The sequence below is a fragment of the Calidris pugnax genome, unplaced genomic scaffold, assembly GCF_001431845.1.
Source record: "Calidris pugnax isolate Ruff unplaced genomic scaffold, ASM143184v1 scaffold17, whole genome shotgun sequence".
NCBI classification, from domain to species: domain Eukaryota; kingdom Metazoa; phylum Chordata; class Aves; order Charadriiformes; family Scolopacidae; genus Calidris; species Calidris pugnax.
Genome location: NW_015090794.1, coordinates 870,025 through 887,071, shown reverse-complemented (window position 1 = coordinate 887,071; position 17,047 = coordinate 870,025). Strand labels below are relative to the sequence as shown.

The window sequence follows — 17,047 nt, the reverse complement described above, 5'->3', positions numbered from 1 at the left end:
TCTCGGGGGGGAGATGGCTCCTAAAAAAGCCATAGCGCATGAGACCACCACCACTATGTCCATGGAAGACCCCTTCGCTTAGCAACAAATACTTTAAACCCACAAAGTTCAGCACCAAGATTAATTATTTGGCTCGTTAAGCATTGCCAAACCCATGACAACGGTGGCCAGTCCCACCCATCCCTCCACACGCCGTGTTCCTGCCGTCCAACACATTTTATTTCAGTTACATGTCCCTACTTCATCCATGTGTCATGCACTCAAAAAACCAAGAAGAATCTTTGCTCCACGTGAAGGTCATGGTGCATCTTTAACAGCCCAGCCCGATGTCCTGCTGGTCACTTGGCTGGGGTGGTCGGTGAGGCAGGACCTGGAGTCTCTACAGCTGGTGGCATCTTGGGATGCTCTTGGGATGAAGCCATCACCGGGGCAGCTCTAGGCTTCTTCTGGGAAGCCAACCTCTGCTGGGCTGGCCGTCTGCTGCAGCTCCTGCACCTCGCTTCTGGTTTGCATCCGTTCAGCGGCCTCACGGTGCTAAATTGTAGGCTTTTTAAACACCAAAGCTATTAGGACTGAGAAGGTCTGAAGCACATACTGGTTTTGAGATTTTTATTTCAGGAAAAGATTAAAGAATTAAAATAGGAGCTGCCCTGCTGACAAGAAGAGTTGAATTCAAGAAGCTGATAAAAAAGGAGCATTATATGCATTGAGCACTGTGCATTTTCAGTCAATATTGGCTCTACTTTCTACTCTACTTTCCTTTGACTAGGAAAAGGGAGTTTCACATGCGCACAGACCTAAAAAAAAAAAAAAAAAAAAAAAAAAAAAAAAAAACAAAAAAAAGGAAAAAAAAAAAAGAGAGTGCTGGGCTTGATCTAACAAGAGGCAAGAAAGTGATCTTACAGCTCGGCCCCCGAAACACCGACTCCGACCACCAGCGAGACGGGAGGCGACGACAGGCCGATGGGGCGGAGTGAGGCTGCGGGTGAGTATCTGCAGCTCCCCTTCCACCACCACCCGGGGCAGCCACCAGAGCTCGGGGGGCTCCGGTGTCGCCTACATTCAGGACACGGCACAGTCATGGGGGGCAGGAGAATCCTTTCTTGCGTCCTTCTCCAGCCAGATGTCAGTGTTTGTACCTCCGAGGCCTACGCCGGCACGGACTTGCGCTCCCCGACAGCTTTTCCCCCCCCTCCCTGCCCCAAGGTTTTTTTTTTTCCCCCACACCCCATCCCACCCCTTGTAGGTGCAAGTAATGCAATCGAGATCAACGGTTAGATCAGGCTCCTGGCGTGCTCTGAGCACTGGGTCTCTTGACAGCAGTAAGAGCTCGGTATGGCCGATACCACCCAGGCCCTGCTTGCATACCAAAAGGGTTGGTACGACAGAGCTAGCTTATTCACAGGCTACTGAGCCTACACGGTTATGGAGGGCAGTTACTGGGGAATGGCGCCTAGAGAGAGGGTGAGATTGCAGACGGACCAGGCGACGGACCAGAAGCAGATGAGAGGCACACCATGCTGCAAGCGGGATGAGCACGACTCAAAAAGTGACCCCCCCCCTGCCCTGGAGCCTGAGGTGGGACAATTTCAGTGGAGCCCCGGGGCAGGCCAGCTCGAATCTGCTGTGCCGGTCCTCCCCGAGCCACCAACTGACCGTGTGTCCCCCTGGGACGGTCCTGGCTCTGGTCAATGCACAGGCTTTGCTCAAGCAGCCCTGGAAACCGCCTTTTTTCTTGCCACCAGTGACAATCCCACCCTTTCTCTAACCCCAGCCTGGGGGCTCTCCCAAGCCAAAGCTGCCTCTAGTGCCCAGGGTTAGACAGAGGACTTGCTAGATGCTTGTTTCAGGTCTTGCAGGATCAGATGTCTGATCCAATTCGGATGCAGCATCCAGATTTCAAGGCACAACACTCAGCTAGCCAACACAAAAGCCCACCCCGCTAGCCCTCGGCATGTGGATTTGTGAATCCTCCTCTTGCCTACGTGTGGGGAGGAGGAAAAACAGCAATGTGAGGGGCAGAAACCCAGAAGCAAATTGTTTTCCCTCCCGTAAGACAGCCCAAGGAGATGCACAAGCCTAAAGGCAGCCTCCCCTCCTCCCTGCAGCCCCAAAACTGGCATAAGAGCTTCAGGGGAGTCTGATTTTCCTGCTTGGTGCTGCTGAGGAGGCACAGGCTTCTCCCCAGCCGACAGCCAGGACTATGGAGCAATGTCTCTGCCCCAACATGCTGTAAATGGAATTAACGGGACGAAATTAATTGGAACAGGCTGCCCAGGGAAGGGGCTGAGGCACCATCCCTGGAGATATACAAAAGACGGGCTGGCGTAGTGCTTAGTGAGATGGTTTAGTGAGGGTTTTCTTATAATCAGAGCTGGGTTGATGGTTGGACTAGAAGATCTTAAAGGTCCTTCCCAACCTAGACAATCCTATGATTCTAAAAGCTTCCATGGCTGGGCTGCAGCTGCCCCAGGAACACTATTTACAGATCTGCACACAAAGCCCCTTCTACTCACGGGCAGCCATCTCCCCTTTTCCTTTTCCTTCCCTGATCGTGGTGCCAGGGGACTGTCGAAGCAGCAGGTTAGACTTTGGGGTTGGGTTCTGTTCAACCTGTGTTTATCAAGGCAGGGCTCCATGATAAACTGGCCCCAAGGCTGTGCAGATTCCCATGGTTACTGCATTTCTCTAAACGTTTCTCCTCCCACAGGCCCACAAATACGGAACAGCTTTGGGAAGCGAAGCAGCACGGAAATGCAAGCACTAAAATGGATTGGTTTGAATTTACAAACGCCCTGTGCTTTCTTTTCAAGGGGCAGTGGAGCCTCTTGGGATGCGAGTCCCTGAGCACACACTTCCTAAAGGAAGTTTACTTTGGGCCTCTTGAAATAGGCAGCAGCCCGTGCATTCCAGTTTGTCCATCCCAGTTCTCGTTAGATGGAAGGAAACAACAGAAACCATTAGACTGTTCTGCCTGATGGTACAAATTCCAGTAAATCTGCCCTTCAGGCAGGCTCACAACCCATTTGAGCTGCTGCTGACAGGAGCCTGATGAAGGGAGACTAATGTAGGATGAAATCTGTGATGAAGGGATCCTCCATCAGACCTCCTGGGGCTCTGCCACCGCACTGGGGAGCTCCCCTCTTCTCTAACCTCCCTCCTAAGGTGCTCTAACCTCAGTCTTGACCGTGGACAAGTAAATTAACTATTTTTGCCCCACTTATTCAAGATATTTGGGTGATTAGGATCGGCCTGTTTCTCATCAGCTCCCTCCTTTTGCTGGATGAGCTCGGAAGCCTCAGGCCAGCGTGTGGGATGGAGGCGCAGCGCCAAGGGATGGAGCAGGGGGAGGACACCAGGGAGACGGAGGAAGCCTGGAGAGCGGGAGGAGGAGGTTACTGGGCAAGGAGGGCTCTTTTGCTCAGGCACAGATCAACCTAAAGAAGCAGCAATTACGGGTAAAGGAAACACAGGGCAGCCTAGAACATCCCCTCTGCAGCTCAGACGGGGACCACCATTTCACACGCTACTGGTCTTTATGGGAAAAGCATTTATAGGCATCACTGGCCCACTCCTCCACTGGGCCAAGAGCAAAACGGCCGTGTCTCCTACCAGACCTGGGTGTTGCTGAGGTTTAGTCTGAGGCATGCAGAGTCATTCAGGCATGCACACTCAGCGTCCCGCGCTCCCAACACAGCAAACAGGAAAACGTGCCCCCACCGCCTCCAGATCCTCTCCGTGATGGTCAGCTGTGTTGGTGAGGGTGGGAGGAGCAGGAGGACCAGAAAGCCAGACTCCCCAGGGAAAAGCCAGCGAGCCTGCATGTCATAGGGATCTTGGGTACGCTGACTTCTCCCCTTCCCCCTCCCCCGGTGAAATAATTAGCCGTGAATAAACCGGTCAGTCATTAAGAGAAGAAGGGCTCTCGTTTGCCATGGAGGTGTGAGCAGTGCATGCAAAAAGTGGGCGGCTCCAAGTCGCTTGGTGGGTGCCGGTTTGATTACCTACGTGGCAGGGAACCTGGACTCGGGTTCATTTCAGTTATCCCATGAGACCTGCTCAATAACGGACTGTTGAAGGAAAAAAGCAAAATAAAGAAAAAAACAAAACAAAACAAGAAGCTCATAAATCCTGAATGCATTGGCGTTCGCGCAGCCCCGGCCCCCCCAGCCCCGGCAGGGATGTGAGCAGGCAGAGCCCATGCTTGCCCTCCTCTCCTCCTTCCCCCACCAAGCAGCACGCTCGGGGGACCACAGGAGAAGCGCTCCGAGTTGAAGTGGTGAAGGGAAACCCAACATCAGACCTGGCCCAGCAGGTCCAGGCTGCCCCTGAAATGCTCAGAGGTGCTCTCTGTATTTACTGGGTGCAGCGCAGACACCCCAGGCTGATGACCTGCCCCTCGCAGAGCTCAGGTGGCAACCGTTTCCCCAGCATGGGCACCGAGCTAGAAGCCTTTTGGCTGCTTGGCTTCTCGCTCTGCCCAAGGTCCCAACCACTTCAAACATCAGCATGAGACACCAGGTATCCTGCGGTGACAGGTTTTGCCCATGCTCATCTTCCTTCCAACTGACCTACGTTTAACGATGGCTTCTCAGTGGCTTTATCTTTTACCCCCGTGGCCCCACAGGAACAGCCATTGTGTGACATGATGTAACTCTGGGGTTACATCAAGCAGGAGAGCTTGGCACAGCATCACTGGGCTTGGGGACCAACAGCAAGTAGAGAAAAGCCAGAGAAACACAGGGCCATCTGCACCGTGTTAACACACAAGCAAAGTGTGTGTTAAATATGCCCAGGACTGAGGCATCGTTGATCCATATAAAGACCAAAAAACCTTGCAGTGATGAACACTGTAAAGCCTAGAAGGATGTGCACACTTCCACCTACTGACACCGCCTAAATTTCAACTGAAAATGGAAGAGTCCTCCTGTGAAAGACCAAAAATCAGGGTGAATTCCTTCCTTTCTTTAAGCGGGGAGCGGCTTCAAGCCTCGACCCGGGCAGGGTGAGGAGTGTGTGTGCCCTGCTGGCTCACTTTTCTCCCCAGTGCCATCCAGGCCAGCACGAGTGAGGTGGGAATTCTCAGTTTTCATCCCCTATCAATTTCTTCCCACCTGGGACCCCCACTGCAGAGTAAGGCTGGGCGTTTTCATCACATGGGGATCATCCCCTATCAATTTCTTCCCACCTGGGATCCCCACTGGAGAGTTTTCATCACATGGGGAGGGAGATCTGAGCTCACCTTTGACCTGATATTCCTTAGTTGCCGGCTAACACTGGATCTGTCTTTCTTCAAGAAATCAGGGTTGCTTTTTGATTTCATAATATCTGCGGAGAAGCAAAAGAAACAGTGTTAGTGTGGTGCCCGTGGGCTTCCTGCAAGGAGCAGGGCTGGGCTCTTCTGCCCTCCCAGCCCAGGAAAGTGCCCCCATGAGCCCAACTCAAGCAGCAGAGGGGACTCTTGGAGGTCTCTGCTCCCCTGCACCATGTGTAGCATGAGGTTTTTCCCCAATGCAAAATGCCAGAAGGCTTTGAAAGCCCACCAGCTTCCCATTCCTGGGGCTGGAAGGAGGAACTGCCACAGGAGGGCAATTCAGGGCTGCCTGGTCCCTGCCATCTCCTGTGAGACTGTCTGCAAGGAGCAGAGGTGGGAAGCAGCATCAAATGGCAAGAAAGCACCGCTCAGACCCCTTATTGCACAAGGGCTTGGGCACCAGGAGGCACGTGTTAACTCGGGGAACCCACGGTTGCTTAGAGCTGCTGGAGGAGGACTGACCATATCCCGATACAGTGGTGTTCACAGGGGATTTCTCTCCCTGAGCTTCTGTGGCTGCTTTCAGCTGCTCTTTCAACCTGCTGATATCACAGTCTGCCTTGGCCTTCACGATGCTCAGCTCCGTGTAGATGTCTTTGTACTTGTCGCTGGCGTATTTCTTATCCTGGCAAAGGAAGAAGAACAACCCAAGGGAGTCAGATGGACAGCTGGAGCCGAGGGGGGGTTGTGAACGTGGTGAAGAGGAGCTTGGCAAACGCCGACGGAAGAAGAGCCGGCAGCGGGGAGACACGCTCGGTCGGGGTAACGCCGGCGTTTCAGCAGCACAGGACACAAGATGGGCAAAAAAGCCCCGAGCCCAGCGGTGAGCAGACAGCGCTGCCCGTGCACGCAGCCCCTGCCTTACAGGATTGCCTGTTTGTGGGTTTTAATTGGAGCAAAGACACGGAATTCAAGCAGAATTCCCAGAAATGGCCTTGGCAAAGAGGCCGTCTGGAGCAAACCAGATCCGATGCTGGGAGGCTGGGCAGATCTCTTAACACTGACTACTTCTGCCATTTCAAATCTGAATTTGATGTGACAGGAAATAAGGGAAAAACACTGAAGGGGATATTTTCCCACAAGAAGGGAGAAGGGGTGAGTCCTGAGCTGACACAGTTGGGGAGTGCTTTACTGATGCCACCAAAACGGCTATTCAGTTCCACTCAGGGGAAAAATTAAATGTCATTTCAAATGTGGGGATAAGTGAGCTGAAATTTAAGTGCACACACACACAGGAGCAGACCACAGCCCACAAGAGGCCTTTCAGAAATGTCCCTGGGCATTACCCTCAGCGCCGTCTGCAGCTCGTCTTTGAGGGAACTGATCTCCTGCTTCAGGTACTGGATTTCTGACTCTTTGACCCGCAGCAGGACCTGTAGGAACAGAAACAGCATGTGTTCAGACCCGAGCAGACTCAGTGCCATCCCGAGATTCTCCCCAACTGTGCCTGGTGACAACCGAGCCAGGGCTGGAGGCTCAGCCCTATGCCAGCTCCATGACAGCACTGCAAAGCTGCTGGTTCATGCAAGAAAATTACTCCTTGCACTGCTGATGTGCTCCCTGTACACCCCTCAGTTTATGGTGGTTCCCGTTCAGACCCGAGCAGACTCAGTGCCATCCCGAGATTCTCCCCAACTGTGCCTGGTGACAACCGAGCCAGGGCTGGAGGCTCAGCCCTATGCCAGCTCCATGACAGCACTGCAAAGCTGCTGGTTCACGCAAGAAAATTACTCCTTGCCCAAGCTTGCACTGCTGATGTGCTCCCTGCACACCCCTCGATTTATGGTGGTTCCTACTGCTTTGTGAGGACTGGATCCCAGGGGACAAGCAGGGGATGGAGAAGGAAGAGTGATGTGTCTGGCTTGACATGGTGAGAAGGGAACATTAGGGCTCCCGAAAGCTCCTGGCCCCATTGATGGCAGGATGCACGGTGCTGACCACCATGCAGACCTGATGTGTGGAGGGATGGGTGGCTGTGCCATGCTCCCAGGGGGTCTGCAGGCACTTGTGCCCACCAACGCTGCCCCTTCGGTGTGGCAGAGCTCACCTCCAGCTCGTAGGCGTCCTTGCCCTGTGTAAGAGGCGATCCAGCAGCCTCTCCCCCTCCTTCCCCGGTCAGCAGGGTCCGCAATCGCGTGATCTCCGCAGCCAGGCGGTTATTCAGCTCCTGGGAAGAGGAGATAAAGCCCATGTGGAAAGGGGAAGGGTGGCCACAGCTTGGCACAGAGTTTACCTGTCACCCCCTACCCACACCAGCTGCCCCGGGGCACCGTGAGGACCCTCACCTGGTTGTGGGCGTTGAGCTCCTGGTTCTCCCGCTGGCACTGGCGGAGGGCCTGCCTCTCAGCCTCCAGCGCCTGCGCCAGGTGGGCGTTCTCCAAACACTTCTGCGAATACTGCTCCGAAAGCACCTCCAGCTCCCGCTGCACCGACTGCAGCTCCTCCCTGGGGAAACACACGCCGGGTAGTGCCCTCCCCGCACACACCATCCCGTGCCCGCTCTTCCTCCAGCGCCCTGGGACAACCCAACAGGGATCCAAGTGCTGAGGAGGAGGACTTGCATACTCCCTTTGGGAGAAACCTTGAGCCCTGAGCGAGCCAGCCCTTCCCTCTCCTGCCACAGCGGTGCTTGGGCACCAAAGGGGACGGGAGGTCTTTCTCTAAGAGGTTAAATGGCAGAACTTCCTCAGGTTTCCAAAAATTGAGGTGAGATCTATTCTTCCTCCAGCGCCCTGGGACAACCCAACAGGGATCTAAGCGCTGAGGAGGAGGACTTGCACACTCCCTTTGGGAGAAACCTCGAGCCCTGAGAGAGCCAGCCCTTCCCTCTCCTGGGACAGCGGTGCTTGGGCACCAAAGGGAATGGGAGGTCTTTCTCTAAGAGGTTAAATGGCAGAACTTCCTCAGGTTTCCAAAAAATTGAGGTGAGATCTATCAAGTTTGCTCTGGGCACTTGGGACGAGTGTATTTGCACACCTACACGACTTGTGTAAATGCAGGTCCCTTCCGGCCTGGGCAATTCTATGATTCTATAAGTTTGCTCTGGGCACTTGGGATGAGTGTATCTGCACACCTACACAACTTGTGTAGATGTATCAAGGTAAATAAAGCTGCTTGGCTGTTCTGCTTGCCTCCCACATGAGGACAGCCTCGCCATGAAAAGCTAAAAGTGCCTTCTCCTTGCCTGGTTAGATTTGGTTGAGCAACCCTCCAGCTGCAGCTGCGTGAAAAGCAGCACCGTGTCTGCACATCTGCTACTTCTGGTGACCATAAATTAGCTAAATTTGGGTAGTGTGGGGACAGTGATCTGGAGCCCAGAAGATTACAGGCAACCAGGAGCCTCCGATGGGCACAGCTGGGTCGGGACCAAGGGAAGAGGTCCCTGTGACACCAGGTCTGCCCCTAACTCCCTTGTCCCTGCAAGACACAGTGACAGACAGAGGATGATGATGGTCTTACAGGTATTGCCTTCGGAGGGCCTCGATGTCGGCGTTGACGCTGCTGATCTGGGAGCGCTGGGACTTCTCCAGCTCTCGCTCCAGCTCCTCTCGGTGTGCGTTCTTCATGGCTTCGATGGCTGTGTGGGACACCACAGCGTTAGTGCCCAGCACTGCTCCACCCAAGGACGGGGTTTTTGAGTTTTTGTTTGTTTGTTTGTTAAAGGAACAAAACCCAAGTCATCCCAGTGAACCCCCCACTGTTTTGCGGCCCCTTCGGTCTGTGTCCCTGGCTGCAAAGCCCACTTTTTACAATAAAGTCCAAACGATCATCCAATTTGCATGTTGCTTGCAGGATTGTAGGACTCCTAATGCAGAGGCCCTGGGCTCCAGGACTTTATAAGTCCCTGGGACACTGAAGAATGAATTCAGTGTGGAATCGGCAATAAATTAACCACAGGAATGACTAAATCCTTTCTGAGATGGAATGAAAAACCGATCAGGCCATGTTGCAGCCGAGGGGCACCAAGCCTGGAGAAGGACCAGGAGATGGGCCTCCATCCAAAATGTATGTCCCACCAGACTCTCCCCATCTCCCTGTGATCCCCAACCCAGCCCTCACCCTACACCATGCTCCGCTCCTCCACACTGGAGCAAACACCATCCCCATGTCCCCATCAACATGGAGCTGCCCCACTGCAGAGGACCCTCTGGTCCCCATACCTGAAATGGTGGCAGCCGTTTCTTCTGCCAGCAGGCGGTCTTTCTCCTCCCGCAGCTTCTCCAGCTCCCGCTGGTGCTGCCGCTGCAGGTCCTCGATCTTCTTCTGGTGTGTCTCCTCCATGGCTGCAAAGCCCCTTTCACATGTTGCCTGCAAAAAGGGACGAGGGGAAGGGGTTGGCCGGCGTCACAGCGGTGGTGAGCCCACCAGGAGCCACACACCAGCAGGTAGGTCAGCACCCAAATTCCATGATGGGGATCTTCTCCCTCCCCAACCATGGAGAAGCTGGCTGAGGATGGACCTTGCAAGGTCCTGTCAGCTCAAACCCTGACAGCTCCAGAGAAGGGGAAGGACAAGGCAGGTCTGGGTTCAGACCTGACTGGGGAATTGGAATTTAACATATATTTATATGTTAAAAAAACCACAAAAAGCCTGCTGTGTCCCTTCTGCTCTCTTCTGCAATGCCTCATTTTATGTGGCCACCTCTGGGGTGGAAACCAAATGACTCTTGACAGCAACAGGATGTTAATTCCCAACCGTGTATCGCTTCAAATGCTGCATGGGCAATTATTTGCTAATTGAATTACTAGGAGTAAACTTAGACCAGGCCAGGGGAGCAGCGCTCTGGGGACTGAGGAGTCACCAGCCGTGAGATCCTGAATTCCAGCCTGGTCCTGCCCCAGGCACAGACCCCGCTCCTGCCTCTGCAGAGGGACAAATGCAAATGCCCGTGTCCAGTTCAGCCCAGCTGTCCCCACCAAGTGCATCGGGATCCTGGACAGACACATGGCTGCAGGACAGAGGCAGGACAGCAAAGCCACAGGCTGGCCCAAGCCACGAGCTGGGAAGGGACATGGACCAGGGATGCAGGGCATGAGCCCTGGCAGAACTCTGGGGACAATCCTGAGGCCAAGCACTGCACCAGGCTTTTCTCCCTCTAATGTCACAGGCTGGCTTTATTTCCTGATTTCAATGGATTTCTTCTTGATTCACACTCATATTTTCCACAGGAAGTGAGAACTGTCACCTCCTGGGACTTCATGGGAAATTTCAAGGGGACAAATTCAGTCCCCCAGTGACAAAAGTGCTCATGACACTCTAACACCCGCTGACCTACGCTAACATACACTCCTTGGCATCCCTTCATGTCTAATGCTCTGTAACCTGTGCCACTGTCATTCCCGATTTTCAGCTCTGGTGCCCCCCTTTAAGTTTGAACCCTGAGGCATTCTTCATTTTCCCAGCCTTTTGTGTTTTTTCAAACTCGTAACTCGGTGCCAGAACCTGTCTGGACTTGGCTGACTACGGAGAGGCACGAAGCAGCCCTGCAGGATTCTTCCTTACCCCCCGACTGCTGGAGGAAATCGGGGGATGCTTCTCCATCGCTCTGGCTGTAGACTCAGTATTTAAAGTATTGTAAATGCATTGCTGTAAATCCAGGACCTCTGAACATGTACAAACCAGCCCCTCACTGTCACTGATGTTACGTTCTCCATCAGCTTCAGAAGAGAAGAACTGAGCACATTTTAACCTGTAAATCGGACCGGTTTTTAATCACCTGTTCAATTTTCTAACCAAAGGCAGTTTCTATTTTGCTGTTTGTCCCTCTCCTTCCTCCAGAGGTGCAGAGAGAGCCCGGTTTGCTCTGCTCTCCTCCTGGACCGCTCTGCCCAGAAGATGCCACTTGAGTTCTCACCAGGAAAACTGCAAGCTTGGCAGAGCAAAGCTGCAAACAGAGGTGGGAGGTCAGGCTCATTGCTTGCTGTTATTTTGCAGCCCCTATTTTGGTGCTGGCCTTTTTACTTCTTCCAAAGGAACACTGTCGCCCGGTACAAGCAACCCTGTTTGGTGCCTGGCTCACAGGGCAAGGTGTTACCCTTGTGTCCCACTGACCTGAGTTGGGGGTTCAAGAAGGGTTTTTCCTTCCTAAGGGTTAAGATGGAGCATTCAGTGAACACCACTGCTTCCCTCCTGTCTCTGCTGGACACTTGATTCACCCCTGATGGGACACAGCAGAACTCCTGTTCAAGGCCAGGCTGGATGGGACTTCGAGCAACCTGGTCCAGTGGGAGGTGTCCCTGCCCAGGGCAGTGGGGGTTGGAACTGGATGATCTTTAAGGTCCCTTCCAACCCAAACCATTCTGTGATTCCATACTGCTCTCTCCATGCTAAAACCAGCTTTTGGGTAGAGTTGAACCATGCTTTACCTCCAGCCCAAATGTGTGCTGAAGATCTCATGGCTGGAAGTGAGCTCACCCACGTTTTTTCTGACTCTGAAGAATGATTACTCTGTGAAAGCCTCTGCATGCAGCCCACACCGCTGCCTTTTCAACCTGGAAGCCTCCCTGGGTGCTGCTGAGAGTCCTCTACTGCCCTAAACCCTCTACCTAACTGGAAATGCTCTCCTATCCAAAGCAGAACACCAAACCCAAGAGGGATTTTTGGACGCCGTAACATCTCAGGCTGGTTTCACAGCCGGTCCTGACTGGTGGAGCAATCTCAACACAGGCACTTCGTTGCCACTGCAATGGTTTTTCTGCACCTAGCCTGGGTTTCCCGTAACTGTGCACTGTTTGTTGTGTGAAGAATCGCTGTTGTCCAACACCAGGGTGGTTCTCCTTGCAGCCTGGTGCAGAGGAGCTTTGCTTTAACTACAAAATTTGGCATGTGTTTGCAGCTACTTCCTTTCCTCTTGAGAGCACTGGGTTTCCATCTCACCTTACATTTTTGAGGGCAGCAGAGACAGACCGGAGATTTGATCAGACTGGAAAAGACAGAGTTGAGGAACGCTTCTAAAGGGAAGCCACAAACAAAACTTGCACCTCAGGTATGAGGAGAAACTCTACAGTTTTCATACTGAAGGATAACGTGAAGTTATCAAGCTACTTTGAAACCCTTCCTCCCTCTACAAGCAGAGACCACCTCCAATAGCTAACCCTCCCACCGAGACCAAGCCCTCAGCAATGCATTTAGAATACCCCAGCATGGAGAAAAGAGAAATGCCGTGCTTTTCTATCACTTTGGGGCTTTCTTTGGCATGCTGGCTCTTTTGAGGGACAATGCAATGCATTTAGAATACCCCAGCATGGAGACTTTTCTATCACTTTGGGGCTTTCTTCGGCATGCTGGCTCTTTTGAGGGACACCCTGGGTTCAGCAAGCGAACCCCAGGACCGAATGGGTCCTGCACACTCAGCAGCAGAAAGCGTAAAGCGTTAAACGTATCAACACCTTTAAGTTTTCAAAGTCTTTCTGGTATTTTTCCCTCAAGGTGGAAGCGTTCCCCTCCAGATGCTTGTTCTCCAGCTCATCCCTCATGACGTTCATCTGGGCCTCCAGCTCCTGGATGCGCTCCCTCAGGCCGTGCATGGAGTCTGGGTCGCTGCCGGGGCCCTGCCCGGTGCCACCCGTCTCACCGGCCACCCAGGTGTCCCCACCGCCCGGGCCCGCCGCAGGGGACACCTCTGGGTGCTGCCTCTGGTACTCGTCCAGGGTCTCCTGCAGGCGCTGCAGGTTCTGGCTGTAGTGCTCCTGCAACGCCTGCAGCTCCTCGCCGTGGATGACCTGCAGCTCCTTGATCTTGGCCTGGAACTTGTCCTCCAGCATTTGCATCTGCTCCAGGTGATACCGCTCCATGTTCTGCTTGTCACGGACGATGGCGTCCAGCTGATTGAGGCCCTCTGTCCTCTCGGCCTTCAGAGCATCCTCTGTCCTGTTTAGCTGCTCTATCACGTTTCGAATCTCCTCCTCGTACCGTCCCTGCAACTCACTCAAGCTCTTGCTGTGTCTTTGCTCTTCTTCCTCCAAGAGCCTTCGCTGGTTGTCAAGCTGGGACACCTTTGCTTTGAGATCAGCGTTCTCCCGTTCGAGCATGGCGATCACCTCGCCGTACTCACCCTGCTGCTTTCTGAGCAAGTCCTCGTACTCATCCCGAAGGAGAGAGACCGTCTTCACACGCTCCTGGCAGAGCACGTCCATGCTCTGCAAGGACTCCTTGTAGGACTTCAGCTCTCTCTCGTACTCCAGCCGGACTTTGCAAGCGGCATAACAAACCTGAGCCTGGACAATTGCATCTTGGACTAACAAAGAGGAATACCGTTCCAGGTCTCCCATGCACGAATGATACGAAAGGCTCTGAGATATCTTCAGGAGCTTCTGACAGTCTCTCATTGCCTCCTCAGGAGGCAGAGAGAGTAAGGCAACAGATATTTCTCTCAGAACATTTGATTTGTCCTTCAGCTGCTGGGCAAGATCTTCCTGAATGGAAACAAGAGCTTCACTGCTACGGTCCGGCAGGCTGCCAGCCTCCTCTCCCTTGGTTAATTCCTGACACGGCACCATTTGCAGACGGCTCCCATCCCAGGAGATTTGGGTTCTTTCTGAAGCGTCTTTTTGAATTTCAAGTGCTTCAGAAATCTGGTGCATAACTCTGTCAAAATCAGGAGTCCTGTACGCTTTGATGATCTCCTCCAACATGCATTTATGCTGCTGGAGAGCTGTTTTGGTGTTATGGAGGTCTTCTTCGATTGTTTTTAATCTCTGATGAAAAGATTCTCTCATTTTCTGTGCGACAAAGCCAAGTTCTGCCTTGATCAACGTAGCATCTGCTACAGAACTGAGAAAACATGGAGAAAAGCCTAAACCTGTTGTTTCTGTTTTGCCCTCGGCTTCTCCTTCTCTGGTGCTCAAGTGCACTCTCAACTCCTCCACCTGGCTCCAGAACTCCCCTTCCAGCAGCAGCTTCTTAGATAGGACGTTGGCCAAGTCGACTGCTGTATGAGAAACATTTGCCGGCTCCAACAAAACCACCTCAGCCGTTCCCTGGATCTCCCTCAGAAGCTGAGATATCTCAGAGCTTGCATTTTTCAAAGACTCCGCTATTTGGTTGATGAGAGAGGCCTCAAATGCCACTCTCTCAGAAAGCCATCTCAGCTGGCTGGCGTCAAACATTTCCGCTCGCTGCTCCTTGGGGACGTGCTCCTCTTCTCCTAAAAAACCTCCTTCTGGAGCGGGGCTTTCTGCGATAAGGCTTTCACTCTGCTGATACTCCGATGGGACTGGCGCCCCTCTCAAGGCTTGGATTGCACTTGATAAGGTCGTTTCCATGCTGGAGAGAGTAACAAGGAACAAATCACCCTCTTTTTCCTTGTCTGACTGGGGCAACGATCTTAGTTGCTCCCTGCACTTCTCTAAGCAAGTCAGCGCTTGATCATTTTTCATTTGGAAACCTCCCAGCTCGCTAACGTGACTTTCTATGAGCTTGAACTTTTCCTGCCTCTCGCTCTCCAGCTGTGAGATCAAAGCACTGACTTGGGATAAGCTGGTCTGGAGTTGTTCCCGCAGCTGAGACTCCGTGCTGGCCCACTGATGGTGGAGGGCGATGAGCGTCTCCTGGTTGTGGCCGTGCTGGCTTTCAAGCTTCATCGTCACGTCTTTGAGTTTTTCTTCTGTAATATAAAGTTTGGTTTCCAGGGAATGGATGATGGAGAGATAGGTCTCGGAGTCGCTTGTCCCTGATGATGGGTAACCAAGAGCTGGCTCTGATGACATGCTCTCTTCAGACAACGATCTGTCTTGGCTAGTGTCTGAAGAGGTACTGCTTGTCCAGTTTTTCTCTGATCCGTCTGGATGAATGTATTTTTGGCACTGGATGCTTGAGAAACGGATCCTTTGCCTCTTGGCCCCCATGATTCCTACATCAGGCTTTGCTAAGGCTTTCTGAACTAACTCTTGGTCCTGGAGCTCCACAGCTTTAGATGGGGAGCCAAATTCCTCTGGTTGCCTCTGGCTAGTCTCAAGAACCTCATCCTCTTCTTCCTCCTTCAGTGCATAAGTCAGAGCTGGGAGGACATCCTGAGTTTGCAGAGGCTGCCCCAGTTGGGATGGATGACTTTCATCAGCTTCGAGATTGGGACCAAGGTCTTCCACCTCCTCAGCACATGGACCTGCGCCTACACTAGCTAATTTCTTTAAAGCCTCCTCCTTGGCCTTTAGCTTTACTTTAGTCTCCTCTAAACTGCTGTCTAAAGCAACCATTTTAACCAAAGCCTCACTGAGATCTTGATCTTTCTTCTCCACAATTCTCAAGTGCATTTCCTTAACGTGTCTCAGCTCTTCTTCCTTTTCCTTCAGCACCTTCTGCACACCCTGGAACTGATCCGACACCTCCTCGAACGATTGCTCCAGATTGTGGTAGTTGGTTTCTTCCATCTTCAACTTTGCTTGCAGCTTGGCAACTTCGTTATCCGACTCGGCAACCTGATTCATGAGCTCGTGGAACCGACATTTGATCTGATCTCTCTCTCTTTCCAGCTCCTTGATGTGCTCTGCGAGTTTCTGGATGCTGGCCTCCTTCATCACCAGCTGCTCCTCCAGCTGGTGGACGAGCTCGCTGCCTTCGAACTTTGCACTCAGCTTCTCCTTCTGCAGAATCTCCATTTGCTGCTCCGTATTTTGCAGCTGGTTCTCGTACTCGTTTGCCTTATCCTCCACCTCCTTCAGACTCCGTAGTAAAACCTGCTTTTCCCTCTCGCAGCTCTCCAGCAAAGCCTCGTAATTCTTCTGCAGCTTCTCCTCCATGAGGATCCGCGTTTGCTCGCTCGCGTTCAGCTGCCTGCTCAGGTCCGCGATTCTGTCTTGGAGCCTCTGCACCTCCTTCTGATGGTCCCTCTGCAAAGCCTGCTGCATCTCCAGGTCCCGCAGCTCCTGGGTCTTCTCCAGGAGTAGAGCCTCTGCGTTCTTCAACTTCTGCTCGCTGGCCTTCAGCTGGGAGCTGAGGGCGGCCTCGCTGTGCTGCCACTCCTCCAGCTGCTCTTTGGCTTTCTCTTTTTCGCTCCTCAGGTCGCTCTTGAGCTTGGCCAGGGTCTGCTCCTTGATGGAGAGCTCGGCCGCCGCGTTACTGAGCCTCGCCTGCAGGCTCTGAATCTCGGCTTCGTGGTGCCGGATCACGTCCTTGGCCTCGGCGTAGCTGCGCTTCAGCGACTGAATCTGCTGATTGATCAGCTCTTGACGCTGGCATTGGGCTTCCAGCTCGCTTTGGAGATCCTGGTTGACTTTGTGGAGCCTCTGCCAGGCACCTGATGGCGAGGCGGCCACCTCGGTCTTAAAAAAATTGATTAAATACTAGATTAGTAACACTCTTGGCACTCCCTTCTGAGTGTCACACCTCTGGCCAGGCCAGGCCATGGAAAAGCTCCTCGCAGCGATTTGGCTGCTACCCACATACTCCAATTGGGATGATTTGTTCTTGGCACAATTTTTTTGTTTGTTTTAACCATCTTTTTTTGGGGTTTGTTTTTTTTTTTGAATGAGCGACAATTGCTTTCCAGTAACAGAAAACACGGATCACAACATCAAAACAGCTGTACAGTAACAGGCTAAAAGGAAAAAAAAAACAAAACCAAAATCAAATAGAACCAAAAAACAATGAAAAAGAAACACCAGCAGTAAAACAGAGACGGACAGACGAGAGAAAAACGGGAAGGGTGAGAAGGAGGAGGGGATGAGAACAGGTCGAGAAGAAAGGAACTGCTTTTTTTAGCGTAACTGTTCTTTCTTTTTTTTTTTTTTTTTTTTT

At 52.6% G+C, this 17,047-nt stretch overlaps 1 protein-coding gene across 6 annotated transcripts in view; it reads right to left on the bottom strand.

Moving 5' to 3' along the window:
* Positions 1–1,417: 1,417 nt before the first annotated feature.
* MPRIP (myosin phosphatase Rho interacting protein) overlaps positions 1,418–17,047 on the bottom strand; it is a 74,575-nt gene continuing 58,945 nt past the window's right edge. For 4 of the 6 annotated variants that reach the window (XM_014936292.1, XM_014936293.1, XM_014936294.1 and 1 more), the window contains 9 exons: positions 12,703–16,572; positions 9,475–9,622; positions 8,774–8,891; positions 7,600–7,759; positions 7,362–7,481; positions 6,601–6,687; positions 5,777–5,939; positions 5,243–5,328; positions 1,418–4,070 (listed from right to left, as the gene is read on the bottom strand). In XM_014936292.1, the coding sequence (XP_014791778.1) occupies positions 4,038–4,070; positions 5,243–5,328; positions 5,777–5,939; positions 6,601–6,687; positions 7,362–7,481; positions 7,600–7,759; positions 8,774–8,891; positions 9,475–9,622; positions 12,703–16,572 (4,785 nt within the window). In that variant the 3' untranslated portion in view covers positions 1,418–4,037. The remainder of the gene's footprint in view (positions 4,071–5,242; positions 5,329–5,776; positions 5,940–6,600; positions 6,688–7,361; positions 7,482–7,599; positions 7,760–8,773; positions 8,892–9,474; positions 9,623–12,702; positions 16,573–17,047) is intronic. The other 2 variants (XM_014936296.1, XM_014936297.1) reach the window with 1 other exon arrangement.